The sequence below is a fragment of the Myxocyprinus asiaticus genome, chromosome 18 (genome assembly GCF_019703515.2).
Source record: "Myxocyprinus asiaticus isolate MX2 ecotype Aquarium Trade chromosome 18, UBuf_Myxa_2, whole genome shotgun sequence".
NCBI lineage: Eukaryota > Metazoa > Chordata > Actinopteri > Cypriniformes > Catostomidae > Myxocyprinus > Myxocyprinus asiaticus.
This window is the reverse complement of record NC_059361.1, coordinates 38,065,674-38,085,244: the sequence shown is the minus strand read 5'-3', so window position 1 is coordinate 38,085,244 and position 19,571 is coordinate 38,065,674. Positions and strand designations below refer to the sequence as shown.

The 19,571-nt window shown below is 39.5% G+C and overlaps 1 protein-coding gene across 3 annotated transcripts in view; it reads right to left on the bottom strand.

The window, feature by feature from the left end:
* The window catches only part of LOC127455675 (contactin-5-like), a 389,595-nt gene that overhangs the window by 116,696 nt on the left and 253,328 nt on the right, over positions 1-19,571 (bottom strand). For 2 of the 3 annotated variants that reach the window (XM_051723705.1, XM_051723707.1), the window contains exon 7: positions 10,843-11,049. In XM_051723705.1, the coding sequence (XP_051579665.1) occupies positions 10,843-11,049 (207 nt within the window). The remainder of the gene's footprint in view (positions 1-10,842; positions 11,050-19,571) is intronic. The other variant, XM_051723706.1, reaches the window with a different exon arrangement.

Sequence of the window (19,571 nt, the reverse complement as noted above, 5' to 3'; positions counted from 1 at the left end):
TTTTTGTTTGCAAAAATTTTGCCACTGACTACGTTTACATGGACACCAGAAAGTAGCTTATTGCAAGCGAGTTCTTGCGAGAAAGCAGTGTTCCGGTTTACATGCACTGTTTAAACGGTATACTCTTGACTACCATAAACAAGCAGCTTTCTCCACAGCAACATAATTTCCCTGTGACGCTTGTGTAGATAACAAACATGGTATCTGAGGAAGACTTCACTATTTTATTCTCTGTTGCTTTGCTTTATATCCAGATATTGTTGCTGTGTTTGTTTCCTTAACTTTCTATCGCAACCTGCAGTGGAATTGAGATGCAACAGTGGGGTTTCCCTTCTTATGTAAAACTCCGGGATTCCCTCAATGTACAAGCGCATATACGCGAACGTGAGGGACTGTCGAAATTTTACATTGGTGTGTATTAATGGGTATATTTTATAGTGTATGTGCTTTTCCCACTGTATTCCCAGAAATGTTTTGTTGACTTGTTGTTGGGCTCCATCCTATGATGTTTGTTATTCGGTTTGTTCCACGCACATGCACAGTTAGAACACTACTTATGTGTTTACATGATCACATAAGCTGCATTCTCTGGGAGAAACCTGGATGTGTTAATCCCTTAAACAGCGTAACTAAACTGGCGTTCTCATTTACAAAATGTTTCAGAATGCTGCTTTCTGCAAAAAGCCTGGAATAAACTGTTTTCTTAAGTGCATGTAAACATGGTCATCGTCAAGTAAATTTCACAAGATCAGACAGGATATTACTCTTTCTGTCAAAATTTGGATAAAGAGAAATAAAATGAAAGGGTACAAGTGCATATTCTGGATTTTAAAAACTATTCTGTATGTTTTAACAGTTTTCTCTAGTGATCTATTGTTCAAATAATTTCAAAATGGACATTTTGCCAATTTAAAAAATGGCATTTAATTGAATCAGTGAGAAGTGAGATCTGTTTTTAGTGTCTTTACTGTCTTTTTCCAATTTTTCCTTCATAGAGACATTTTTGAGGGTGTAGATGCAATCTACAGGACATTTATAGCCCATTTTATGATAGTATTCCATTTTTTCCCCAAACAACTTTTCAATTTCAATCTCAATCCCCTCACTTGTTACACATTTATGATTCCAAAGCAATCCTGTGTGTATAATGGATTTGCAATATTTCATTGGTTTATGCCGTGCATATCCTATTTAGCATCTAGAAGGGCTGAAATTGATAGCACTGAATTTTAGACTGGCAGTGCCGAAACAAATAGATGAGCCCTTTTTGTGTTGCAATGCCTATTTTCAAATCACAATTTAATAAATTTATTAACATGAAATGGGATAGTTTTGTGCAATGCAATTTTCCTTTTCTTTTATCAAGCCATGCAAAACAATCACCTCATGAAAGTCTGGGAATCCATCAGACGTTTAAAGCTTTTACATCCAACTGCTAATGAAAAAATCTATTATCACAATGATGGTTTTCACATCTATTTTCTAATGACTCAACCAAACCAAAAGTGCAAACTGGAAGCACACTGGGAGAGATTCACACACCTCTCTGAAAACATGAACATAGTGGTGTGAAAACTGTTAAAGGAATACTTCAATCCAAAAATGGGAATTCTGTCATTGTTTACTCACAGGGTTGTTTCAAACCCTTATGGTCTTATGGACTAATTGTAAGGTGTTTTATTACATTTTTGTAGCTTGAGAGCCCTTGGTCACCATTTACATTCAGTGAATGGAAAACTTATTTTTGTGATAAAAAAAAAAAAAAAAAAAAAAGACAGAATTTTGAATTCTGGGTGAACTTTCCCTTTAAGAGAAAAATAAATGGATGAAGTCTTTAAAACAAAACGACTGTCAGGGCTCTGGTCATCCATAACTAAAGAAGGCCTACCATTCAATTGACCGAATGTTTAATGTGTCGTCACGCGAGGTTGTGTATCAGCACGTCACCATTTCACTTCACATTAAAATCACAATTATGAGATGTGGATGCTGTCATTTCTCAATTCATTCTGTAGGCAAAGATGCACCTATTGAAGCATTTACATGCATACTTAGCACATGTTCACCCCACTGTCTGAATACATAACTGAGGCATAAATCACAGGGCTTTAAAAAAAATTAAAAAAATTAAAAAAAAGTATTCCTGAAGGCCCAATAAACTTCTACCATGACATGATGTGAACTGAAATGGCAGTTGGAGAGAAAGGCCTATTATAAAAGGTCATTGTCTCTCGGTTGCTTGCTTAGTTTTGTGCTTCTGGAATAGCTTCTGGTTCCGGAAAATGATCTAACAGATAGTTGGGTTTTAATGGTAAACTCTGAATCATTCAAAGTGGGCATTCTATTAATAGTACTCAAAAATAGTATACATGGGAGTAAGGTATAATGCATACTGCACTCAAAACTGGAAAGCTCTTGTGAAAATCACAAGCTTCAATCAGAATGTCCGACTGAAACACAACTTTTTTGGAGTGAGTGTGCACAGGCTTTTATTAGTCTGCCAAGAAACAAAATGTTTCCATTGGTCAAAGGTATTAGAAAAGCATGTATACAGTGATATTACAATTTCCATGCAAACACGCCTTCTTTTTATATAAATTAGACTTATTAGAGATTGTGTTTCATTCACAAAACTTTGTGCAATTTGCCCTGCGCTATTACCGCCAAATGAAAGTAGGCGGTAAAATGAATTTTATTTAAAAGAGATGTTTGTGAACATTTTCAACCGATCATTTCAGCAGTAATTAATCAAATACTCATCAAATGATGTTGAAGAGCATTATAACCTGGCATATATGCAGATGCACAGTGTCGTCAAGTGCACATTATGCATGATTAAGAGATGATCAAAGTGATGCTGTTCAGTCCTGGCAGGGTGGGTCAAATACAGTAGTCTGCGGCATGCTTGGCTATATTGCGCTCAGAATCGGACCGCAAAATCAGAATTACGCGTGCAAATTGCGTTCAACAGCGATTTTGTGGGTGCGCTTGTGCTGTTGCCTGATCTGCATAATTCCTTTAGTGAATCGGCACTAAACGAGCACAGTTAGTGCATGCAAAAAATTTGCGCTTTTAGCGGGTGCAATTCATTCTTAGTGAATCTGCCCCAATATATCCTGTCAAACCAAACTGAAACTTGAAAATACAGAAAAGCAAACACTAAGAAAAAAAAAAAAAAAACAGCCAAAGGGTGAAAAATAAAGAAAACTGAACTGAATTGAAAGAACAAATGAAAACATAAAATATAAATAAAAACTTTGGTGGTTGATTTAATGTGTTAATTAAAAAAAAACAACACAATTAATCATTACCCTGGATAGTAATAAAGAATGTTTCTACCACTGGAGTAATTCAAGTACCACTTTCATGTTTTTACGAGTCCTCGTCAGCAGGAGCAGTAAGCACAACTCCAGCTATACAGATAATGCACAGTTGAACATATACAACAAACCATACTTCCTGAGAGCAGACAACACAAGATAAAGAAGCATTAATGTGTTCAAACACTGCTTGATAGAGTGCAACTCTGAATGCAGGGGTCCTGAGATGTGTTTTTCCAAGTTGTAAAAAATGTTTAAGTCAACAGTGTCTTAAAAATGCTGTGTTTATGAAGTAATGTGAGTCCAAAGTGAGACACTCCAAAAACATCCATCTGATGCATGTATACGTTTATGAGAAGCCATTATAATAAGTCTTCCTTGTACAGATTGACAAATTAATTTGCAAAATCTACCAGTGATAGGTTTATTCAATATATTGAATAAATATATTGCCTTCATAAGCCCATTTTTGAATTGCATGTTCAATGCTTGACTCGTGTACCAAAATAATGTGATGCATTCTTATTATCTAATTATATACAGTGTGTGTGTATCTGATTTAAATGGCACTTAAACCATTTGCTCAACATTTGCAGTTCAGTAATTGAAGCCTCTGTACCTTTGCTCTTTGAATCCAAGGACACTTAAGTATCATCTCATAAAATTGGTGACATGGTCGCTTAAAAGTACTTCCCCTTCAAGGTCCAAGGCCAAGTGGGAAGGACAAGTAATCCCAGCACCACAAAGTGTTTTGTGAGGGCTTCAACTTGGCTGATGAGTCCGTAAGAGTTATTGTTTCATCCAAATCACATCTATTAAGGTACGATTCATCACAGAAGAACAGAGGGTCTGCGCTGCCTTTGCTGTTTTTCCAAGAGGGAACGGGATGGGGAAGATGCACGACTTACCCTCGAGGTGCAACCAAGCGCAGATCCAGTTAGGCAGCTTTGATTAAGAGCGTCTTAGCCTAGGGAAGGACATAGGTGAATCGCTTCACCTGCACATTTCAGCACGGAGCCTCTCTTGTGGAGTTAATTATCATTCTATCTCACCAGAGAGTAAGAATCGCAGGCTGTGGATTGGTGAGGTTTTAGAGGACTGGAAGAAATGTTGAAACCCTGGCAGTTCAAGCTAAGCTGGGAGTGCCAAAGTCATTTTCAGGCTTTTAGACAGCATCCCGTCAAGCGGTTTAGCTGGAGAATGCGCAAAGCTTCCCACACAATGGTTGCCAAAAGAACGATGCGTACAAAGGGTGCGGAATGAATAAAGATAAGCCGTGCTTGTGTTACGGGTGACTAACCTCTCACTGAACTCGCTCTCATTTCACATGGCCTTCTGCGAGTTCCTGACAGCATGGCCATTTGCAAATACAAATGCCACAATGCAATTCATCCCAGTTCTACCACCTGTGACTCCAAGACATCCCTGCAGGATTTTGTTTTTGCCTTGCATCTTATCCTCTCTTGCCTTCAGCAACCTGTTTCTTTCTTTTATTTCTATCTTAAGAGTGAAGTAAACACAGCCAAAACATTTGCATTCATGGATTTTGTACATGGTTGAGTTTGGAGGCAGGACAATCTGTTTGACTAACCAATGGAAGATGGGTGGAGTGTTTCATAAGTTTTTATTTTTGCAATTTTAATGCATACATTTATTTGCACAGCGAATTTGGTGACAGTAAATAAAGGGGGAAATTCACTAAGAATGAATTGCGCCCAGTAAAAGAGATTATTTGCAATCACTAGCTGTGCTGGTTTAGCGCCCAGTTCACTTAAGGAATTATGCACATCAGGCATATCAGGCACACAAAATTTGAACACACAATTCAGATCTTGCGGGATGATTTTGAGTGCTATATAGCGGAGCAGGCAGCAGACCACTATTATCTGACACACTCTGCCGGGACTGTAGATCATCACTCCACTACTGTGATCCAGACACCTGAATCACCTCATTAACATGCCAAAAGTGCACTTGACTACACCGCACATCTGCATATATGCCAGGTTATAGCACTCTTCTCTATCATTTGATCATTATTTTAATGAATTACTGCTGATATGATCGATAGAATATGTACACATATCTTTTAAATGAAGTTCATTTTACCATCTGCTTTCATCTGGATGCAGTGTAGATTGCATCAGATAATTTTTGTGAATGAAGCGAAATCTATAATGAGCCTAATGCGTTGAAAGTAATGACGATTACTTATTTTAAATACTCATGAGGCAGCACAATTTCAGCGCCGATTATGCCTGCTTAAACTAGATTGCAGGTGGTTAGTGAATAAGATGCAAGATTTGCGATGAAATACCACACGCAAACGTTTTTAAAATTGGCCCTTAAAAGTTCTGCTGCTGAAATAGGTCATTTCTTAATGAAATTCGAACCACTGCCCCTAGTGGCTGCAGCTGGAAGTGTTGTTGAATGTATGGGCACATGTGAGGTCCAGTTCACCGGGGAAATATCCACATGGTGGCGCCAAAAGTGAGTTGCATTTTTCGGTGTAAATGATGTAAAACATTCAACAGGAATGCAGGAGAGTATTACTTTTAAAAATATGCCTTGTAAATTTTTTTGGAAAGTGATACCATTGTTCCTTTTGTGTGCATTTCTGTTGTACCAAACTTTTACATTTACCCCAGCTTCTTTACATCTGACCTAAAACATTAGTTAATTATGGCTTTAATTTCATTGATCAGCATAGAAAGCATAACAAACATAGTATACTGTTTACAAAATAATTTATTTTCGATATATCCTTAATATTTAAAAATATACTATAAAATAATGAATATTTGATATAGTATACAACTGGCTAAAATCATTGAATTAATCTCTCTCTTGTGCATGTGCAATCTGATCAAACATCACTGGGGAAGTGGAAGAGCTGGGACAGACTGATGAATAAAATTAATATATAAAACTGTATGTATCATTTAATTATTGGTCTGCTTCTCAGTCAAACTCTGGCAGCATCAAATGTGTATGAATGCATCATATAATAATAATAATAATTCAGTGAAGACTAAGAAACAACTGAGAAATAGATTTTCCTCCCAATTTCCCCACAAATCTCCCATTTTTATGAGTAGGGAAACATGAACTGGGATGCCTTGTGACAGTTTCACTCACAGATCCAGTTTCTGATAAAAATTGCGAATCGTATGTCTGAGACCACGAGATTCCAAATACCACGCCATACGCGTTGGATTCTCTTTCACAGGCTATGTGTTTGACACCACTGATGTACAGTAAAGCTCAAACTGCTGTGGTTAGAGGTTTGTCACACTATATTGTGCTATGAGAGCCAATCACCAGCAAGCCCAAAACCACAACCTGCCCAAAGTCACTTATAATAAGCTGACTCTGCATCAGGTAGGCAATAAAATAAAATAATAATGAAATAATAATAAAAACGGTTGGTCAAATCAGGCGCAAGACAGCCAGGCCACCAGGTATTCTCCCAGTGCTGCCGATGGCCAATACAGGCCTCCCTTAACCCAAACCCCAATCCTAAACCTAAACGTCAGTGGAGACAAATGTAATTTTGGAGCAACAATACACCTCTGAATCACACTCACGATTACTTCCTGGTTCCCACCAGACAAGAAACCATCGCTGTTTCTCAGTGTGCTTTCTTCTGTGTACATTCTCGTGGACTCGTTCGACGTCATCATCCACTGCTGAAGTTCAGTTCCAATCCTTGAGAACATAAGTACTGAGAATGCATAAACTTACCCGGAAGTGTTTTTCATAAGACCGAATATCAAGGATGCATCGGATGGTGACTTGTGGGCGAGAATCCGGTACTACGGTGGCAGACAAAGGACATTTATTGTTGTGTTTTACGAACCGATATATCAGTGGTTTTACCTCAAGAGTTCCCTAGTGTAAGCTCGTGAAAGTCGTTATACTCTGTCAACATTTGTTGTTTTGTTGGCCATCATTTTAATGTAGTAATAAACACATGGAGAAAACAAGTTTTTACAGACTTAATTCTTTTAACGTATCACTAGTCCTGCAAAACTTTACTGGTGTGACGATGATAATATGCTGTGACAGGTGTGTGATAATGCCAGTAATTCTCTCACTGGCTATAAATCTGCTGTGACGGTTAAGTGTGCAACAAGAAGATAGCAGCACATTTCAAAGCTCGCAATAGACACGTTCTACTTCCTCCTGTACTTCTGAGTTTGTCCTTCCAAGATGGCATGGCAAAACTGGCCTTCATAAGAACGCAAGTCCTCTCTCTGCGTTCTTTGCATTGAGAAACACCCCATGTCTCAGCGGTTGCTTGCACAATACACTATCAGTAGCGCTAAAGGGAAATGTGATAATGCTCATATTCATGCAAATATGTCTGATGAGGGATGTCAGTAATTAAGCTGAATGGTGTTCATTTTAGGGTTTTAATTTTAGACTTCCTGTGTGATCATGTTGGTCAGAAGGGTCTTTTGTTATTTTTTCTGTAGTTTTTTATTAATTTTTCTACAAACATGTCTAATGATTTCAACTTTAGGTGCAACACAAACTGACATATTCATCCATTGACCAATGTGAATTTCAGAGAGGTGGGTCCAGTTTTGCTTTCGGAAAGTCAATTCACTCTATTCTCACTTGCTTTCAATCAGACACTGATTCCTGATTCCGTAAGAGCTTTCTCTAGTGTGTACATGCCTTTACAGTGCAGTCAAGGTATACATTTAATTGCTTTGAGTTTTCCCTGTGAACTGAACCCATGACCTAGTGCCAAACTCTACCAATTGAGCTACAGGAACTAGAAAACATGATGCAACTTGCATTATTTTTCTCTGCTAACGAGAGGTGCAAATCCAATTTAGCATGCTATTTGCTTAGATTTGTGTATGTCTCTAAGGAGCATTTCTCACAACAAGGTTATGCAAACGGCGAAAATAGGGGAGGCTGTGGGGGGCACGCTGCGAGGTACGTGGTGTCCTGAGAAAGGGTGTGCAATATTAAGCTACGTCGAGAAAAAAAAAAAAACAAACTGCACCATAGTCCTTTCTGCTGGGCTGTTTTGGGATTGTATACCACAGAGACTAACATTGTACCAGCGGCAGGTTATGCATGCGTGTCTGTGAAGTACGGAAAAATGCCTGGAGTGAAGCCAGTTGTTTTGTTTCCCCGCTTAACTCCTGGGACTCAACTATAAAGAAGCTAAGGTCCATTCTGGAAGAGGACCATTGATTCGGTTAATTTTATGCTGGGAAAATGATTTCCCTGATGGCCAGTTTCACGGGAGCGCATTGTCTGCAGAAAAAGTACTCTAAAGCAAATGATAAAGCACCTCATGCTCTTTGTTTAATGCAGATGTTTGGAACTCATGACACTTTCACCTCGCTCAGTGAGATAGTAGAAGAGAGAGAGAGAGAGAAAAAGAGAGAGAGAATAAGGCACACAAACTAGATGTCTAGTCAGACGCCTAATTCAATTGGCTTCACATAGCATAAAAAAGTACTAATGCAGACAGCTGACTGGCTTGTGAACACACTGTGTAAAAACGGGCACATTTCCTTTCAAGCTTCATTTGCAGAATTATACATAATTTCTAACCTTCTAAGATACAGATGGACTTATTCTGCAATCCAAAACGCACTGTGAATTTTAGAAATTCACAGCTGTAATGTATCAAAATGAATTGTACAAGAAGAGCTTTACCAAGCTCTCTTTGTAGTTATTGCACCATTCCAGGTAGGGGTGGTGTTATATACCAGTTGAAATGATAAACTCGTATAAATCTGTCAAAGGGGATATATTTCTGAGAATCAGTTTCTGTCACGGTTATGCTATACACTGCCGTATGGTAAGAAACGGTGTTCCCTTTCGTTTCTGTTGCTATCGTTGTCAAGATTTCCTTCTAGTGCTTGTGCTGTCACTATCAAACATGGATTTAAACGAGATCGGACTGAGTGAATTACATCAGAAATGATTAAGCAATAACTTTAGTAGTTACATATAGTGGGCAGAAAAGTTTCTAGGATGGCATGGAAGGAAACATCCAAATAATGAAATTGGGCACAGAAATGCGTGATGGAGAGGTTTGCCTCAGAATGAAGATCACAGTAACTAAAAAAAAGCTCTTTATTTTTATTTGTGTGGAATCACAACAATGATGCAGAGTACATTGTCATCATATAGAGGTCAAGTTTATAGTGGATAGACAACTATACCTAAACTACATTGCTCTGTTTGTTTGAACGACCCGTCCAGGGTTGCGTTTCCTATACAATGACATAACTCACTGCTTAACCACCATAGTACAATGCATCATTAGAGAAATTAACTTGCAAATAACAACTGTTTCCTGAAACCATAGTAACTATGTCGCACATCCATCGTTTGAACCAAGTTGGTTCAATAATATAGAGTTGTCATTAATGATATTATGCAGGGGGTGGAGTAATAATTTGTGTGAATATTAAATTATAAAAGCTCATTTACACATACTCCAGAAAGCTGTTTAATGCACGAAAGCTGCTGAAGACACAAAAGCATGTATAATGCGACAAATTCTTTGTGCTGCAATAGTGGGGTTTCCCTTTACATCAAACTCCGAGGTTTCCCCGATGCACTTGAGCACATATGGACATGCATACTCTTCGCAAACATGTAAGAATTTACTTACCTTTATGCATTAACAAGGACACATAAGCCGCATTCTCTGACAGAAACTGTGTGTGTTAAAGCATTTTCTCTTAACAACCTTTAATCCCTTAAATGACAGCATTAGCGTTTACGTGACATTTCAGATCATTGCTTTCTGCAAAACCCTGAAGTAAGCCATTTTTTTTAAGTGCATGTAAGAGTTGTCAAGGTCTTGACAGAATGAAAGATACCTATATATATATATATATATATATATATATATATATATATATATATATATTTTTTTTTTTTTTTTTTTTTTTTTTTTTTCTGTATTATTACTATGGTTTTACCACAAATATCATGGTTAATTATTATTATTATTATTTTTTTTTGACGGTAGTAATACCATGGTCCATTTTCATAAGGGGTGGATAAATCTATTATGAGGGAACCCAAAATAATTGTGAAAAATTTACTGTTTACTGTTTAACAATTTAAAAATGACTTTTACGTGAAAAATAAATAAAAATGTACTTTTTGAATGACTTTTCTATTAAAATGTGTTCTGATATACAGTATGTATAACTATCGACCAAATTGTGAGAATATCGTGAGATTTTTACTTAAATCGGAAATCCCATATTCCAGACTCACATGCATTTTAAATAATAAAGCTGCACATTTCTTATTGAAATTTCGAGGCACTGACTAAAAAAGTTAAAGAATGTCTCGATTTAATTTATTAGCAGAGAGACTTCATGTCATGGTATTGATTCATCAATTCAGTTCACTTAGAGAACCACTTGGCATCCAGCCTAGTTCTGCTATGCAGGTGAACAGTTTCAGAAATGGAGAGGCATGTGCGTGTGCGTGTGTGTGAGAGAATGAAGTGTGTGTAATATCTCACCATCTGTTTTCAGAGTCAGGGGCGTTGGTGGGCTCAGGACTCTGGCGTTGGTCACAGTGTTCTTCACTTGGCACACGTAGCTGCCCACATCTGAGGTCTGCACCTTGGAGATATACAGATTTCCCGTCTCCTGCGAGATGAAGCGCCGACTGTCCTCCGCCACGAAAGAGGGGAGCTCGTTGAACACCCAGCTGTAGATGATTTCTGCTAGGGCAGAAGGAGAGCATGCAGATGAGCTGCAAGAACAAGGCACAGGAGTGCCTAAAGAGCCCCTGTCTTAAACTGCATTGTAGCAGCCTGCCCTTGCCAGAGCAAGGGCTCTGGGGGAGGGAGTTTGGGAGCTTATGTGTAGGTGATTAATTCTGTGCTCTCTACTAGACAGGGTTCAGGGCATAGACACCTGCATGTTATAAATATGTACAAATACAGTAGATGTACTTTTTTCTATGCTGTACCAAACTGAATTGAAATGAGCAAAGTAACTATGTGCCATAAACAAGCACATCACTACACTGCTAATGTGAGTTTTATAAAACTAAAATGTAATAAAAATAAAAATAAAAGTTTCTGAAATGGATGACTTGGACCAAATAATAAAGAAAAGCAGCCAATAAGTGCCCAACATATATGGGAACTCCTTCAATACTGTTTAAAAATCATCCCAGGGTGATACCTCAAGAATTCGGTTGAGAAAATGTCAAGAGTACATTTCTGCAAATTCTAGGCAAAGGGCGACTACTTTGAAGATGTTAAAATATAACACAGTTTTGATTTATTTTGGATATTGTTTAGTCACAACATAATTCCCATAGTTCCATTTATGTTATTCCATACTTTTGATGACTTTAATATTATTCTAATATGTGAGAAAAAAAAAAAAAAATTGTAATAAAGAATGAGTAAGTGTTTCAAAAGTTTTGACCGGTAGTGTATATATATATATATATATATATATATATATATATATATATATATACTATTGCTATTTCTTTCTGTTTAAAAATAATTACACTGTAAACCCTATTGCTCAAAATAATTAATTGTTTTGAGTAGGGAAAAATTAAACCCTTTATCTATATGGACAACCCCCCCACCCCCCGCCCCCACCCCAGCGGGTCCAAAGTGGGGCGTTATATCACAAAAAAGTTTACACTTAAAACTTTAAAGTCTCTGTATACAAAAGTCAGGCATATGAGATATCATTTCAAAGCTTAATATATGAATTTTTTTAGAGATAACCATCACTTCTGCATTTACTTTATTATTTACAGAGCATCCGGAAAGTATTCACAGTGCTTCACTTTTTCCACATTTTGTTATGTTACAACCTTATTCCAAAATGGATGAAATTTTCCTCAAAATTCTACAAACAATACCCCATAATGACAACGTGAAAGAAGTTTGTTCGAAATCTTTGCAAATTTATTAAAAATAAAAAATGAAAAAAATCACATGTACATAAGTATTCACAGCCTTTGCCATGACACTCAAAATTGAGCTCAGGTGCATCTTGTTTCCACTGATCATCCTTGAGATGTTTCTTCAACTTGATTGGAGTCCACCTGTGGTAAATTCAGTTAATTAAACATGATTTGGAAAGGCACACACCCGTCTATATAAGGTCCCACAGTTAACAGTGCATGTCAGAGCACAAACCAAGCCATGAAGTCCAAGGAATTGTCTGTAGACCTCCGAGACAGGATTGTATCGAGGCACAGATCTGGGGAAGGGTACAGAAAGATTTCTGCAGCATTGAAGGTCCCAATGAGCACAGTGGCCTCCATCATCCATAAATGGAAGAAGTTTGGAACCACCAGGACTCTTCCTAGAGCTGGCCGCCTGGCCAAACTGAGCGATCGGGGGAGAAGGGCCTTAGTCAGGGAGGTGACCAAGAACCCAATGGTCACTCTGACAGAGCTCCAGCATTTCTCTGTGGAGAGAGGATAACCTTCCAGAAGAACAACCATCTCTGCAGCACTCCACCAATCAGGCCTGTATGGTAGAGTGGCCAGACAGAAGCCACTCCTCAGTAAAAGGCACATGACAGCCCGCCTGGAGTTTGCCAAAAGGCACCTGAAGGACTCTCAGACCATGAGAAACAAAGATTGAACTCTTTGGCCTGAATGGCAAGCGTTATGTCTGGAGGAAACCAGGCACCGCTCATCACCTGGCCTATACCATGCCTACAGTGAAGCATGGTGGTGGCAGCATCATGCTGTGGGGATGTTATTCAGTGGCAGGAACTGGGAGACTAGTCAGGATCGAGGGAAAGATGAATGCAACAATGTACAGAGACATCCTTGATGAAAACCTGCTCCAGAGTACTCTGGACCTCAGACTGGGGTGAAGGTTCATCTTCCAATAGGACAACGACCCTAAGCACACAGCCAGGATAACAAAGGAGTGGCTCCGGGACTGTGAATGTCCTTGAGTGGCCCAGCCAGAGCCCAGACTTGAACCAGATTGAACATCTCTGGAGAGATCTGAAAATGGCTGTGCACTGACGCTCCCCATCCAACCTGATGGAGCTTGTGAGGTTCTGCAAAGAAAAATGGGAGAAACTGCCCAAAAATAGGTGTGCCATGCTTGTAGCATCATACTCAAAAAGACCTGAGGCTGTAATTGGTGCCAAAGGTGCTTCAACAAAGTATTGAGCAAAGGCTGTGAATACTTATGTACATGTAAATTTTTTTTTCTTCTTTTCTTCGTTTTTTATTTTTAATAAATTTGCAAAGATTTCAAACAAACTTCTTTCACGTTGTCATTATGGGGATTGTTTGTAAAATTTAGGAAAATAATGATTTTAATCAATTTTGGAATAAGGCTGTAACATAACATGTGGAAAAAGTGAATACTTTCTGGATTCATTGTAAAATAACAAAATAAGGCCTAAAAACAGAGGTAATGGGGTAGAAATATTTATATGAAAATAAAAGTCCTTCACATAGCAAGTAAATGGACAAGTCATACATCAAATGAAAGCTCTCGTTCTCAAGAATGTGACTGTTAACATTCCTGATTTAATTAATTTTGTTGCCCTAATACCACAGTTCGAATGATTTTCAAAAGAATCACAAAGTGAAATATGATTTCTGTAAGTCATCAAATACAAACATCTCTTTTATGCTCCAATAACTTCCGCTGTAAGCCCCAAATAGCTAAAAAGTTTATATCTGCTTTTACCTTAAGAAGCTCTCTAAAAAAAGTAGCCATTGTTTACTTGTCTGTGAGCTTGCTTGGCTGAATAATCTAATGTTATATCTTAAATTTCCAGAACCAAATATGGCATCCAGAAGGATGAGTCCCTTCAGAGCATTTTGCCAAAGACACATACCGAGTTTCGTAACGATACGCCAAGTCGTTAGTAAAATACAGCATTTTATGACTAAATTCAAAATGGCTGACATCCAAAATGACCGACATAGGAATTTTTCATATCATTGGACTTGCTATACCCCACTGAATCTAATGAGACCAATTTGATGATTTTATGACAAACTGTCCAGATGTTATAAGCAAAAATGTGCTTTTTTCATATCTCGTGACCACTAGGTTGTACTGTTCCAAAACTGAGCAGGCACCCTCGAGTCATGGTGCCTATGACAAATAGTAAGTTTGGTATGAATATGCTAAAGCATTACGGAGATATACCCTCACATCCATTTTGGCGTGCTCTTCGTTAAATTCGTTGAAGCGCCATTCGAAAACGGTATGGTTTATCAGGAAAAAGTAGGTTTATCAGGAAATTAAAAATGCCGGACAAAATTTCATGACAGAAGCCAAGGAATCAGAGGAAAACAGAATTTCGTTTCTAGGACTTACGGTTCAAAAGTTGTTAACATAAACGTGAGTTTGGGCAGTTGGTGACGCTAGAGAGTTTGAGGTAGAGAAGCCAAATTTGCTGTGGAAACACATCAGTTCCCTATCTGTCACTCACTCGATGTTGTGTCGATGTAGTGACACTAGGGGTCACTCTTGGGAGCCTCAAACACCTCTGCTTTTTTGAAAAAAGGCCAATGAGAATTGGCGAGTGCAATTTGCATGCCACTCCCCCGGACATACGGGTATAAAAGGAGCTGGTATGCAACCACTCATTCAGATTTTCTCTTCGGAGCCGAGCAGTTCTATTCATTGAAGCTGAATTCATCCGCGAAGTTCATTCACCTCATCTGCTGGATTCTACGGTGCATTTCAGTGGCTTCTCCCCCTCTGCACCCGTGGAGTGCAGAGACTGCCCCTGGGTGCTTCGGCAGAAACAACTAAAAGAGTATATTCTTAAAAAAAGAGTATATTTTCTTTCTAAAAGAGCGACACACACGGAATGTCTTTTTAAAGATGCCTTTCCATCTGTGTGTTATTCCTGGTTGCGGTCAATATCTCTCCGCTTCTGATGGCCACGATCACTGTCTTTTGTGTCTGGGCACTGCCCACGCAGAGACATTTGTTCATGGATGGGTCCTGTCCTCACTGCGAGAATATGACCATGGCAACGTTGCGGTCACGGCTTGCATTCATAAGAAAGCAAGCCATGGTCAGCTGAGCTTAAGGCACTCTCTTTGAATACTGCCCTCCTGACTGCGCTCACTTACATCAAAAGGGTAAGGGACCTGCAGGCGTTCTCTGTCAGCGAATCGTGCCTGAAGTTCGGTCCGGGTTACTCTCACGTGATCCTGAGACCCCGAACGGGCTATGTGTCCAAGGTTCCCACGACTCCTTTTAGGGATCAGGTGGTGAACCTGCAAGCGCTGCCCCAGGAGGAGGCAGACCCAGCCTTGGCGTTGCTGTGTCCAGTGCGAGCTTTAAGCATCTATTTGTATCACACGCAGAGCCTTAGAAGCTCAGAGCAGCTCTTTGTTTGCTTTGGTGGACAGCGGAAAGGAAGCGCTGTCTCCAAATAGAGGATTGCCCACTGGGTCATCGACGCCATCACGATGGCATATCAGGCTCAGGACATACCACCCCCTGAGGGTTTACGAGCCCACTCCACAAGGAGTGTGGCGGCCTCCTGGGCCCTGGCCAGTGGTGCCTCTTTGGCAGACATCTGCAGAGCAGCGGGTTGGGCAACACCCAACACCTTTGCGAGGTTTTACAATCTTCGGGTTGAGCCGGTCTTGTCCCGTGTATAGGCAGGCATGAGCAGGTAAGTTCCGGGACAACTAGCTGGGTGTATCTCTTCCGCATAGCGCCTTTCCCCTCCCTTGAGGTGAAGACGTGCGCTCTTGACTCCCAGTCGTGTTCACAGACTGTGATCCTTGGATGAATTTCCTCCTTAGCCCTCTGGCAGCAGAGTTTGTGGAGAAACTCGCTGACCGGCCCAGTACGCACGCTAATGAGCCCCTGTACTGAGGTAGGGCTCCACATGTGCTGGTTCCCCAAAGGCGACCCCATGTGATATCTTCTGCAAAATTGTTTCCCTAACGGCAAATTGCATCTTCCTTGGGCAGAGGCCCCTCTGCCCCCGGTCGCCATGCTCTGTAGAAACTCCTCCCCCTTTGGGTAGGACCTACTATGGGACCTCTCCACATGACATACTTCCGACAAGACTCGGTAAGGCCATGTGACGTATTCCACTCAAAATACCCCCCCCCTTTTTGGGTGGGGTGTGGTCTCCGCAGTGTCTTCCCCTTGGGAGGGACACCTCCTGACGCAGACACTTATGGCTCCCAGTCAGTTAACAAATTCCACTCTTTTGGGGAGGAAAGAGAGGGAAAAGAGGCCTTGGCTGGGCTAGCCTGTCCCTATAGTTGGGCAGCCGACTTGTACCTAATGGACCGTTTGACGCTCATAAGAGCGTTGGGGGAGGTTACGTGACGGCCTGGTGCGCTGGCTATGAGGCACACAGCAGTCTGCCTGTCACACACCGCCAGTTCACGTAACACAGTTCAGCTAGTTGTGGCGTTTTGTATAGGGACCCCTAGTGTCACTACATCGACACAACGTCGAGTGAGTGACAGATAGGGAATGTCCTGGTTACTTTCATAACCTCCGTTCCCTGATGGAGGGAACGAGACGTTGTGTCCCTCTTGCCACAATGCTGAACTTCCCACTGAAATGGCCGGGACCTGGTCTTGGCTCCTCAGCATAAAACCTGAATGAGTGGTTGCATACCAGCTCTTTTTATACCAGTATGTCCGGGGGAGTGGCATGCAAATTCCACTTGCCAATTCTCATTGGCCTTTTTTCAAAAAAGCAGAGGTGTTTGGGGATCCAAAGAGTGACCCCTAGTGTCACTACATCGACACAACATCTTGTTCCCTCCATCAGGGAATGGAGGTTACGAAAGTAACCAGGACGTTACCAGTTGTCCTCTATCTGTGCGGCAAATTTCATAACTTTTCCACAAGCGGTTCTGTGGGCTGCCATAGACTCAATAGCAGAAGAAGAATATTGATAAGAAAACGAACGAAAACAATAGGGGTCTTTCACCCCTTTGGGGCTTGACCCCTAATAATACTGAATGCATATTCAAAAATAAATTAGCTTTTAAAAATGTGTCCATTTAGTTCATCACTGCATCTGCATAAGTTGTTACTGCCCAATGTAGAGTTGCTACCCCAACTTAAACCAATCAGACTACAAGGTACCACAGTATTGCAGTATTACAGTACAGTATTAAATGAAATGTTTGAAGTAGAAAAACAAATCAAGCAATGCAAGTTTTTGTGATCAATCATTGCTGTCATTTCCAAGTTCTAAGGTACTCGTGCCCACCCCCAATTCTGCAAAGATATGCAGAGAAATATAGTCTGTCAACAAAATAATCTGTGTTTTTGCAGTAACTCTGAGGCAGTCATAATATGCCATATAAATCCAGGAGGAGATATGATAGAGCGGATTACTGTTCTGATCTCACACTGTTTGCCATATTGTAGTCGCACTGACTTTCTTACAGCAGAAAATAAGAAAAATAAAGAGAGAGAGAGAGAGAGAGAGAGACGTCTGTGTGGACTAAATGATATTCCCCAAGACCCAATCAATTCACCAAATAATTAACGGATGAATTTCAAAGACCATTGATTTCTTTTGCATAGTAAATACAGGTGCCATGCTTCTTGTGATTAATCACTGAAGGATTGCCCCTCTTTAAAGAGATTCCAGTTCAATTTTTCATACACAATGGCTAATGTCACCTGAGTAAACAATGAATATTTATCTCATAAATAAAATGAAAAAAGACTCTCCCGTGAAAGGCATCCTCATAGAGTGTCAAACAATATAAACCACACAAGTTCAAACTTACGGTCCGCTGACGGGATTTCTGAGGCCGCCTTTATAAAAAGTCACGGCTGTTAGCAAGCCAGGGAAAGATAAAACTACTGTACAAGACTCACTGTCTCATAATGGAGTTTACTTCCAAGATGACTTTGCTGAATTATGCTGAAATAGACAATAAACAATATAGTGCACTCTTGCTTGAAACACTTATACTGTTTCATTTTCTTTAAATTCACAGTACATGAAAATGTGCACACTAGCTATGTTCGGGATGTAATACTAGGTTACGACTTACTGAATACCGCATTGTACTGTATGTTTTGTATACTACCTATTACGTTTTCAAATATTAATCAAAGCAGTAGTGCATTATGCAATGATAAACATATCAAACAGTAGTGTTCGGAGTTGTCATGCCCTTTCAAACCAAGGGGGCACGTACAGAAGTGTATTTTGAATGGTTTATTTGACCTTCCAAAAACGACCTTGGTGCCCCCTTAAAAAAAAAAATAAAATAGGGGGCAGGGGGAGCATGACTCAATATGTCACTCGTATGCACCATGATGAAGTCACCTTTACATTTAACAAGTGGTGTTATCTTCAATTAAAAGTGGTTATGTGTATCACACCTATGCTTTACATATAGATAACTCACATAATATTCACGGTATACATATAGTATATACTGCAGAAATAGTGAGAGCTGTATGCAATTCAGATTTACAAACACAGCCATGCTATGTGCTAATATACGAGTTCAGAGTCATTTTTATTTTTAATGTAATGTCAGCGCTATATGCATTCATCAAGGTCAAAACCAACAATGCCTCCTCTATACTTTGAGTCGCATACAGCAGTGATAAAATTGAGATTAATATCCTGTTTACATCTCTGTGATCCAAATAATTTTCAATTACTTTCAGTTTTAAAGTCATCTACCATATTAATGCGGATGGAACCTCCTACAAGCAATTCAGGCAAATGAAAGACAAATTAACCTCAAAGTTGTCCTACGAATCCCAAAATAAATTCTGCTCTGTTGTTCCCATTTCAAACATATCAAATTTAAATGACTGTTAATCCTCCAAGCAAACATTTAATAGTTCTTGCTCATAACCATATGAAGTCTAGATCTGTGCAAATGTGTTTTGGTCATGACCTCGTAGACAATTATAAAACGTTCATAATTAATTGCTTGAGTATCGTATATTATGTAATGATTTCATCTTATTTTTATAGTCTAGATCAGACCTGGGCAACTTATGGCCCACGGGCTGGATCCGGCCCTCCACATGTTTTAATGTGGCCCATGGCTCATTTATCCTAAAAGCATTTATTTTAGTTTATTTATTTTTATATTTCAGTTATCTTGCATTGGGACCTAACACGCCTCAACAAGCATTTAACATGCTCAGGGTTGCCAGATAAGAGACGCAACATCCCCCAATTTGAGATTTATACTTGCACACATTGGAAATATTCTGCCTAATGATATACTTATTTTGTGCAATCTG